The 11,412-nt window shown below is 46.5% G+C and overlaps 1 protein-coding gene and 1 long non-coding RNA gene across 2 annotated transcripts; one reads left to right on the top strand and one right to left on the bottom strand.

The window, feature by feature from the left end:
- Window positions 1-903: 903 nt before the first annotated feature.
- On the top strand, window positions 904-1,699 carry LOC147990662 (uncharacterized). The gene is made up of 3 exons (XR_015609270.1): window positions 904-1,067; window positions 1,219-1,290; window positions 1,626-1,699. It is a non-coding gene; the product is annotated as an uncharacterized LOC147990662 (long non-coding RNA).
- A 3,020-nt stretch (window positions 1,700-4,719) lies between these two features.
- On the bottom strand, window positions 4,720-9,794 carry LOC147990661 (uncharacterized). The gene is made up of 3 exons (XM_087538340.1): window positions 9,537-9,794; window positions 9,181-9,438; window positions 4,720-6,638 (listed from the first exon to the last, which is right to left on the bottom strand). Exons 1-3 carry the CDS (start codon window positions 9,792-9,794, stop codon window positions 4,857-4,859), a joined length of 2,298 nt encoding a protein of 765 aa, XP_087394466.1. The 3' UTR covers window positions 4,720-4,856.
- Window positions 9,795-11,412: the final 1,618 nt, after the last annotated feature.

Here is an 11,412-nt window from a genome sequence, read left to right as displayed (position 1 = left end):
CATATTGGTTCCTACATATTCTACGAAGATCTTTATCGGTCAGACCGCATAACAACATACGTTGTTCCCTTTGTCATCGGTATGTTACTTGCCTGAGATTCGATCGTCGGTATCCAATACCTAGTTCAATCTCGTTACCGGCAAGTCTCTTTACTCGTTCCGTAATACATCATCTCACAACTAACATATTAGTTGTAATGCTTGCAAGGCTTATGTGATGTGCATTACCGAAAAGGGCCCAGGGATACCTCTCCGACAATCGGAGTGACAAATCCTAATCTCGAAATACGCCAACCCAACATCTCCCTTTGGAGACACCTGTAATGCTCCTTTATGATCACCCAGTTACGTTGTGACATTTGGTAGCACCCAAAGTGTTCCTCCGACAAACGGGAGTTGCATAATCTCATAGTCATAGGAACATGTATAAGTCATGAAGAAAGCAATAGCATCATACTAAACGATCGGGTGCTAAGCTAATGGAATGGGTCATGTCAATCAGATCATTCAACTAATGATGTGACCTCGTTAATCAAATAACAACACTTTGTTCATGGTTAGGAAACATAACCATCTTTGATTAACGAGCTAGTCAAGTAGAGGCATACTAGTGACACTCTGGTTGTCTATGTATTCACACATGTATTATGTTTCACACATGTATTATGTTTCCGGTTAATACAATTTTAGCATGAATAATAAACATTCATCATGAAATAAGGAAATAAATAATAACTTTATTATTGCCTCTAGGGCATATTTCCTTCAGAAATGACCCGAGGTGAGTCGCCTCTGGTCCGCCGCACGAAGAGAGCGGTGAGCGCCCTCTCCACTTCCCCCATTTACATGTTCATCTACTCGAGATTCGATTAGATATGTCTGTTTGTTCATTTGCAGGGGGGCTAGATCGCAAGGGCAGAGTTGCAGTCCTCCAGGGCCGCGGGAAGAAGAAGATGGGACTCATATACAAGCCTCCCTCTCGTGGTGAACACTCTTCCCTGGAATTGATGGAAGATCTGCCTTGCAGCCTTAGAGGATCCATGCATCGTGTGATGTATGGCCTACATGTATCCCATTTTTCTACATTTCTATGTGCCTGCTTTGTTAAGTGCTTACAGTGTTCGTTGTTGCCTGCTGCTTGCAATGAATAGAGATGAATGACCGCAAGTGTAACAATGCCAACTTTGATTGATATGCATATCTGGATTTTTTTTCCAGGCTACCAATGCAACTGATGTAGTCCTGCACAACACAAATAATTTAGTGGTGCTTGGATCTAGGAGTGAACTGGTGAGCCATTTCATCTCTCCTACCATCTCCCAATTTTTGTGTGCAATTCATACATTGATCTGTGCTTAGTTGGTGTGGAATGAGGTTCACTGATTAGTTGTTATTTTTAAAGATAGAAATATTATATGACATGCGGATTCCTCTCTACCAATACTGAACGATGACAAATACTAGCTTCAAATCCTTTGAATTTCATTTCTATCTCAGTGATCCTAATGTGCTCCCCAACTTTCTGATCAACCAAATGATGTCGTGTGCACTTATTTCTCTCGGAGAGGCATGCATTTTGACCTAATAATGGCTGAACTATATTTGAATTTTATTGTATGTTTCAGGGTCAGGGTTCTGTACTATAGGAGGAAACAAGATGGGGCATGTGTTTTTCAAGGATAAATATTGGAACTGGTGCGTGGGTTCTCTTTTCGTTGATTCTTTTCTGTTGTTACTATCATGGTTTGCACATGCATAATCGAGTGTGTTATAGCTGAATGTTCTTGGGCATTCAAAAATGGTCATTGGCATTAATTAATTTCCATTTGAGTATAATGCACCAAAGATACACATTATGTTCCTCTGCATTATTGATTTTTGTGCATAAATCGTTTACAATGGTCACTCTATTTGAGATTCTCCTTCTGAACTTTAAAGAGGCTGCATAGTAATATATTCTACTCCTTTACTTCTCAGATGCCTCGCATTGATCTCTCTGATCTGGCCGGCCTGGCGCGGGAACTGAGCCGCCGTTGATGGATTTATCGCAGCTTGGCTACCTGTTGCTTTGGATCCGGTACGATCCCCATCTCTCTCTCTCTCTCTCTCTCTATATATATATATATATATATATATATATATATATATCTCCGAGACTCACCCACACACTCATTCGCTCACTCTCTTTGTGCGTGCGCGCAGTTCACACACCTAAACCCAATTACTAAAGTGTGTCGTGTTGGTTTACTTGAATGATACTTGCTCCGTTGTTGTGTTTAGTCATATTGTCCAATCTTAACATATGATGTGCTCGCCAAGTTCAATGTCTGGTATTCTGTGACAAGTCTGAATGAATATATTAATCTGAGCAAGTATTCAGTCCATGTACTTGCGTTGTTGATATTTGATTTTTATTTTCTCAATTATATGGATGTGTTAGTTCTTTAAAGATCTCTCAGCTATAAAATTGCCCTAGGCTACTTAGGATCCAACAAATACTAGAGCATATATACGCTGAATTCTATCCCTAATTTGAATGTTAGTTTCAGATACTTCTGATTAATTAACCATATGGATGAGATTGCTTCTGGTAATAAGTTATTTATTGATTGTTTTGCTTCAAATAGTTTATGATTGATGCTCCATTAGCCTCCTTTTAGACCATGCTCCTCTGATTTATTTGTATGGCATTTGCTGCAGCTTTGATTGCAGGTAGGTTTGTTCATAGGTTTATGCGGTGCATGTACTGGCATAATACTTGTTGAAGCACCTACCTGGCTTCCTCGCCAGCGCTGAGGTTTGCTCTAATTTCTATGCCATGGTTTTTTTATGCTTGATTTTCTATGTGGAAAATGCAATGTGATGCTTGCATGATCGGTGGATGCAATCCTAATGTAGAAACCTTGCCTTGCTGCTCTAGTGCCAGCCTCGCCGCCGCTGTAGTTTGCTCTAATTTCTATGCCATGATTTTTTTATGCTTGATTTGCTCTGTGAAAAATGCAATGTGATGCTTGCATGATTGGTGGATGCAATCCTAATGTAGAAACACATACCTTTTTTGGCATGGGTAGCACATATGTGACACTGTTATCATTAGTCTGCTCTCCGATAGGAATTCTTAGCCTTTGGTTTAGGTAGATCTTATATAATTTTTCTTTTCCTGTTAATTGTAATCTTTAGATGGATTTTCCTTTCTAACTGATTACATTATTTGGTTGTATAGATTCAGTATGAAATGAATACTTTTTTGGGAATTCTCTAATTCATCTATAGAGAGGTGGGATCCATACGGCAGAGATGAAAGCAGGATTCTATTAGACATAACTATGCTTTTTTAATTGGCCATGCGAATGCTTGCTACCAACTTGAATTAACCCACTTCTACATATGAAATTGTAATTTGTTGGCACACACTTAAATAAGCATCCACAATCTGCCTAAAGGTGATTGCCCCATCTATTTAGTGGTGTAAACAAGTTCAGGTTGCGCAAGCATAGCAGTGAGGGAGGGGTCTGCTTTAGTGTAGTCCGTATGTGGCTTAGCGGTTTTTTAAAATCAAAGGAAATGCTCTGTGTAGACAAATACATATCTAATCTAGGGGGTATACATAATAGCGGTAGCTAAATAATAATGTTTAGATTCAGGCAATATACTACAATCTGCCTTGTGGAGAGGGGCCTATGCTTACTGGATTTTCTGTATGGTGTTTTTATTGTTTTTTACCTGTAGAAAAGGTTCTCAAATCTTAGTAAGGCCCAAAGAAAGGATCTTTCTTTGTATCTCTTATTTTGGTTATAACCTGCTGTCGAAGGTAGCCTTGGATATGGCTGATTATTTACATAACACATATTTGTTGCCCTGCTTGGGCTGTTGATGATATCCACACCTATGCACGACTTTTTTAATTTCCTGTTACTTTAAGCAATGGTCGTAAACTGACTTTATAATGGGGCAGGCACTATAATTACTTCAGAGTTGTTATCTCATTTTCGGTCCTATGCACTTTTCTAAGATGTTGGGTCCATTTTCTGCTTCGGCTACGTGCGAGCACCATCTCACGTCCTTGCGCTCTTGAATTACTGATTTCAGACGTCAAGCTTCTTAGCCAGAATCGGTAATTTAGGATTTTTCCCTAATTTAATGGATTATCACAAGTGGTACTGCCGTGTTAGGTTGCCAGCTCCATAAATTACATGGTAACAACACATCGCGATCAGTTTGCTGACCAGCCAAGGATATATTTCTATCATTCTTTATGTCTATTTATTATCAGTATAATGGCTTATGCCTGAGGCTTCTTATTTTTAGCTATGGCTTCTCTGCTCGCTGTCTCATACTATATTACAGTTGCTTCATGCAATTCCTTGCAGCCTTATGTTTTATGCTCTTGGTCCTTGCAGGATACCCAGCATGTGTTTAGGATCCCACACAGGGCGGTTCTTGACATGCTTCGAGCACACCTTGGGCTATCACCACCTCAGTACGAGCGTGTTGTTCGTGAGGGAGGGTCGATTTGATTGACTAAATCTGTAGCCAGCCAGAACCAAGGTTCAGGTCATTCTTGTACGAACATCTACGCTGCCATCCCAGTAAAATCAATCAAGCAGCTTGCTTAGCTTTTTTTGAAACAGAGGCAAAAGCTTTGCCTTTTTCATTAATTAAGAAGAAGATAGCTGCCCAGTTAATTGCCGGAAAACTGAGCGAAAACCGATACATCGAGGGCCAGGCCCACACTAGAACTCAAACACCTAACGCCCGACACCGCGGATGACGCCTCGCAACAAGCCAACCCGCGAAACCTCATGCGAACTACTCCCAAAATAAAAAATACCGTAGAAGAGGAAACAAAGCGGCGACTAACATGTTGCAGAGTTGACCCTCACGGCGGCACATACCACCTGGTTGGCATGTTTGGTCTGCTCCGCTTTGACAAGGTGAATCAATCCCTGGGTGATCGCAGGCATGGCAATGAGGCATTTGATCAGCTCGGTTAAGTCATGCAAAGTGTCACCTTCATCAATCGCGAAAGCGCAGCCTTTTGCAACAGCCTGTACTTCATCGGAGATAGAACTAGCTAGGCTGATCTCAGTGGTCACCACCGGAGCAACTAACCCCAAGGTCAGCGGCTGCATGGTGTTGCCAATGTCCTCAGTACCTTGGTCCCTGTGGTTTGCCACCAGCACCGCCTGCGTCATCGGCAACGACCCCTGCAGACCAACTGATGCCTCCGCCCGCTCCAGTAAGCTGATTGCACGTGCCAACCACAAGTACAAAGAGTCCTCAAGCTTATGCAATGGACGGAGCGCCAGCTCCATCATGACCTGAGGATCAGAACCACTTGAGGCAAGCAAGGATTCAGAAGATTTTGCCACAACCTCATGATCAGAACTACCTCCACTAGAAGCTTCAGAAAACCTCACAGACTCGAGAACTTCAGCATGCACTACAGGAGCAACAACGGAAGCCCAAGAGCGGCTATCAGAGGACGGACATGGCGGAGCTAGAAAGGCACGCGCACAGCGGCGAGGAGCTCTGACGGAGGAGAGGCGAAGGCAACAATCCCTCTCACGGTGCCCAGAGCGGAGACATGTGAGGCATCGAATCGGGTCGCGGCAGAAGGCGGCCTTGTGGTCCGGAGCCAAGCAGCGGAAACATCGACCATAGGTTCTCCGTCTGAAGGCCGCAGCTTGCACAAGCTTTGCAGATTGAGAAGCATGGTCACAACGCACATCGCCACGGGGACGACCCTTTCGTCCTACGAAAATCCAAGGACCTTCCCCAGGCTGAGCATCCACGGCCTGCGCTGTATCACAAGAAGACGGCACGGAAAAGCAAGAAGCTGATGACACACAATCCACAACAGCATTCGTCGCCAGCGGCGCCAGCTCCCCCATCATTGCAGCGCCGGAAGTGCGGCCTTCGGCGACGGTCAGCGGCGTGCACGGCACGAACTCAGCATCTTCACCCGGCGACGACTGCGTAACCAAGGCAGCAACTTCGGCCCCATCCGCAACATCGGGGCAAGGCGGGATCTGCACACAGGGGACGACGCCATGTGTGGCCGCCGGATGCAACAGCAGAGCCAACTCCACCTCCTTCTCACCAACAACGGCTGTGCAGCCACTCTTGGCCCCAAGCAGAACCTCCGTCACATCTGCAGGAGCAGGGCTCCGGTCAGTCGGAGGCGACAGGGAGACGGAATCCAGATCCGCCTGATCTGGATCGAGCTGGGGGAGCCCAACTTTGGGGGATGCCCGAGGCTCCGGCGGCTCAGTGGAGACGGAGCCGACAATGGAGGCGGGGGCGGCGGGCGGCGGAGCCGGAGTGGTCGTCGACGCAGCCTTGGAGCAGCGCGAGCGGTTGATCTGGACCTCCCTCTGACCTCCATTCTCCACTCGAATCCTACAGGCAGGGGGCCGCGGCCGTGGGCGAGGGAGTACGCGAGGCGCTGAGAGGGTGGCCGGCGGGGCCGGGGTGGCCGCCGCCGGTGAGGGCTGGTGGAGGGGCGCAGGGTCGGGGTCGGGGGAGCGAGCCGTTGCTGCTCCCATCTTTTCCTTGACGTCGTGGTTTATCAAAAAGAATTTTCTTAGCTTTGCACTTCTACATACGTGTGTTTCTCTCGGGTGGATCCAAGCTAACTATTTCAAATAAAACAACTCTGCGGTTGAGCTCGGCAATCACCCACTCAATGAGAAGCTACACACTGAATTCAAAGGGAATTGGACTGTTTGTTTGACCTGAACCTAAAGTTGACACAATTGCAGGTGAGAGAACCACTCGGGGGTATGTCGTCGCGGTTGCCGAACACCATGGACCACGGATGCCCCTGCAAAGAAGAAGGGGGGACCTAGCGCCAAGAAGGTGAGGTTCAGAGAGTACTGTTCTGGATAGCCATGGTTCTACTTTTTGATGGAGGTGATGGTGTGATGTGTACTGGTGGTTACAGCCATAGGACTGGGATGACCAGGAGTACTTGAGTTGTTTACAGGGTTGACTTGAGTTGTTTTATTTTTGATGAAAATGCCCATTGGATTGTTACATCATGATGTTGTTCTTACACATTTGATCTGATAGCTTTATTATCAGGTTGAATACGACCGCGGGGGGATACGACTGCACCCTGCAGGGGTGCAGGGTGCGGCAAGCCGCACTTTCCATCTAGTAGGAGAAAAAGGAGAACATTGCGTTTGAACCCAGGACCTCCTGATGGGTTGACACTGGGGTCAACCAGTTGAGCTAGGATGCACGTGTGATATTGGATGGGTTCGACCCTATATGACACATCCTCTCGAACTAATCTGAACTGAAGAAACACGAATAGATAGCCAAAGGGAAAATAGGGGCGCCTAGGATTTGAACCCCAGATCCCTCATATTAGCATGCGCGGCGATGACCACCAGGCTAGCGAGGTGATTGAGCTCAGGTGGGACGCGATAAGTAATAGCTGATCCCAACAGCAAGCCATGGCTTCAGGGACGGACGGCAAAACTCTAGCCACGACAACGAGCGAAGGCGGCGGCTTCTACAGCAGAAGAGCATCGGCATGGGTGCGGGATTGGGTGCAGGTGCGGCGGGTGCAAGCGGAGCAGCTGCCAGAGTCGCGCGCACGGGCTTGCTCGAGCATGAGCTTGAACTCGTCTCGGGCACGACGAGGTGGCTGCTGAGTGCGTGAGCGCGTGCAAGCGGAGCGTGAGCGAGGAGGCTAGGGATCAGCGACGGGGGTGCTGACAAAGGAGGGGAGTACACTGCAAGATGCGCGCGTGCATGCGTGGCTTTTGCGGGTGTTGTTGGCATGTGTGTGCTCGGGCACAGGGCCGAGCCCATAGTTGTGCACAGTGTGCGGCTCACATAGGGCCCATAAATTTTAGGGGCCCCCAAATTTTTATTTAGGCCTATGTATATTTTCTCCTGGGTGCTGGGACGCTCATGGCATTAGGCCGCTGGCGCCTGGCGCTTTCGCGCAACTCCGCGTGAGGCCTCTGCTTGATCAGAAACAAAACGGGATCGATTGCATACAGAAGAAATTGGCAATGAAACGGCGAATCAGACCAGATCAAAATTGATTCCGTCGCATCCAGAGAAGCGGCGGGCGACATGACGACGACAGGCGAGGCACGAGCCTTTTGATTTCCGATTGACTTCGTCTGAACTGATGAACATGTTCCTCTCGTGGTTTCCCATCGCCAAAATAGGTACATCCACAAAACATGCTCCTCTTGACGCGCTAGTCATGTGTGAGCATGTGTAGGATCGATCGTGGAGGCCTGCAGGGCTCTCGTCTTGATTTGATACAGCCACACAGGCATGAGTTAAAAAATTCATCAATACATGCATGATGCAGGCCCTAGTTTAAGTGTTTAACTACTCCTGCCGTCTGCCGCTAGCTTGTCCTCCTGATTAACTTTGGCTCCTGGAGTACTACTCCTAATTCCTAAATCCTAGTTAACTTTTGGCAGAGATCATTACTTTGTTAGAGATGGGTACTTGCCTCATTGATAAAAGATCACAATATACCAATTTATCCGGACATGACACGAGACTAGGTTAGTTAGTCGGTTCATCTAATTGCCAAACATTGACGCATAATCTCCAATTGTTATGTGCTGACTGCTGCTGTATCACTTTAATTTTATTTTATTCATCTTCTGTATATCTTGTGTTGCAGTAATACAAATTTGAGTCATCATGGGGAGAAGATTGATTACGAGGATATCATGGAAGATTTCACTTCAAAGAATACTAAAAGAATGATGTTCAAATAAATATTATGCATCGGAAGTTGAATAGGTATGATCTTTTATGTACCCAATTGTTATGTAAGACATTATATCACATACATTATGATTGCTCATTAGTTCATTTTTTCTAGTGAGCTAGAGCCCCACTTTTTAATTTCGCACAGGGCCCGGGTTTTGCCGGCCCGGCCCTGCTCAGGCATGAGCAGCAGCTCAACTTGGTGTGGTGAGGTACGGCGAGCAAGAAGCTGAGCAGGCCCTGCTGCTTGCGCGCGAGCTACAGAGGAGGCAATGCGTGTGTGGGAAACTGGCAAGGGCGCGAGCATGGCGCGGTGTCCGTGGACGCAGCTATGGACAGAGAGCGAGGTGCTCTGTTTCATGCGTATGGCGAGGGTACAGCGACAGGTCTCTGACATGAACATATCGAGGCTGAACGGAAGCAAACGACGTCGAGGGAGAGCCAGGAGGGGAGGCTGCTCATCGGGATCCCGTAGGACAAGACGACGAGGTCGGAAGCGCGACGGCAGGGGCGCGAGGAGGCGCTGATCATGGCGGCGTTCGGCTCCATGAATAAGATGAAGCAGAGGACGTAGATGACGACCGGGAAGAAGTTGGACTTGGCGATCCGGGGCTCGGAGAGGTGCGGGAAGGTGTTGCCGAAGTCGTGGGACTTGCCGTGGAGGAAGAAGGTCGGGGACGTCGGCTGCTACGCCGGGCTCGAGCATCAACTCGGCTCGGCCACGGCCATGGAGACGGCGGCGGCAAGGAGTCGCGTGGGGGAGGCTCCCACCCAACTAACACCCGGGATCGGTCGAGGAGGGTGATGGGGCGCAAGATGACATGCCGGAGAGGATCCTGATGCAGGTCGGACGCGAGGACGACGATGGGCGCCGGCGGTTCTTCTCTGATCTCTCTCTGCTTCCTCACTTGGGAACGAAGGAGGAGACGATCGAAGAAGAGAGAGGTGGCGGCGGCTTGAGGGGGGAAGAGGGAAACCCTAGGGTTGGCGTTGGGCTTTATAGGAGGGACGTGGGTGCCGTGGTAAGCCACGGTGGCCATGTGCGCTACCCTCCAGTTTTACTGTGAGGGGGGAACTGGCGAGAGGAGGAAGAAAAAGGAGAGGAGGGAGTCGCTAGTGGATGGGCCCCGCTTGGTGTCCAGCGTGGAAGTTACCAGGGAGGAGAGGAGAGGCTGCGCCTGGGCCGAACAGGGAGGAGGAGGCCCAAGGGGCGCTGCATGGGAGGCCCTTTTCCCCCTTCCTTTAAATTTGCCCATAAATAGACAACCGCCAAAAGCAAAAAGTTCGGGGATATTGGGGATGAATCTGAAATAAGTAAGAATATTTATAGACTCCTAGAATTATGAAGGATTTCAATAAACTGGTTTGGGCATTTTTAAGGACAGAAAAATAATTCAAGTTTGAATTAAATTCAAACTTGAACCATTTTTGAATCCAACCAAAGCAAGTCCAAAATGGATTAAAAATTGACAGAAAGGTATAAGGCATGGAGTAAGATTATCAAGAAATAAATGAACATTAATGAAGGAGGGAATTAATGTCACTTGCAAAAACATGAAAGAGAGAAGAAGGAAGGAGGTGATGATGCATGTCCATGGTTTGAGAGAGAGATGGCAAGGGGTGGTGCACACACATCACTTAGAGCAACACACAACATATATAAAGGACAATGCACAAAATGATCATGGCAATAGCATAATGCAATAAGACAAGAGATAGGCATGGCAAAACAAACAAGGATGGCATAATGCAATATAATGAAAGATGAACATGATGCAAGAAGCAAAAGATATGACAAAGCACTCAACATGATCATGGCAATCATATATAGGAATGAAATATGCAAAACAATTATGATAATGCAACAAACACAAAAAACACATGACAACAACTAAAATAAAAAGGAAGGCATCTGGAGCATCGATCTTGGGGCGTTACATTATCCTTCTCTTTTAAGAACCCTCAAACCACGAACATGCATATTATGGATCATACTACTTGTGTTGCTTGCACCTTGAGAATTATTAGCCATCTTGGACCACTTGATTGCACACATGTTAGAGATCTTTCTTCAACTTGCCATTCTCACATTTCCATGCTTCATGATATATATGTCTTGTGTGTTGCATCCAATTCTCAGATTACTTGCTCCTATGATATGCTTGGTTGCAACAATGTCATCTCTTCACATATGACATATCCCATTGATTGCTACACACTTGCCTTGATTGCCTCACACATGATGAACAATTGCTCTTTCTATTGTGTTGAGTGCCACACTATATTCACTACACCCTATGCACATTATGCTTGGATTGTCTTACCACATGTGTTTAGACACTTCATTTTTTGGTGTTGTGAATGATTCTTATGCCTACCATCGACCATTTGTCGAGCGCTTTATGCATGTTTGCTATGACCTTGAGGTAGATGTTTGTCCACTTGACACACATATTTGCATCACTACCTCACATTTACATGCTTGTTTCCATGATATCTTTGCTTGTGCTCAATTTATGTGCTTACATGCCATGTCACAATCCTTTGTCACACCATATGATATGCTTGATGATGACACTTGTTGGGTGAATCACCATTTGAATGCCTGGTTTTGCACTAATGCTAACCACATTTGTTTTTCCAAGTGTTTGTTGTCCT

Source organism: Triticum urartu, chromosome 1A, assembly GCF_056163025.1.
Source record: "Triticum urartu cultivar PI428250 chromosome 1A, HENAU_Tu73, whole genome shotgun sequence".
NCBI lineage: Eukaryota > Viridiplantae > Streptophyta > Magnoliopsida > Poales > Poaceae > Triticum > Triticum urartu.
This window is presented reverse-complemented; position numbering and strand designations above follow the sequence as displayed.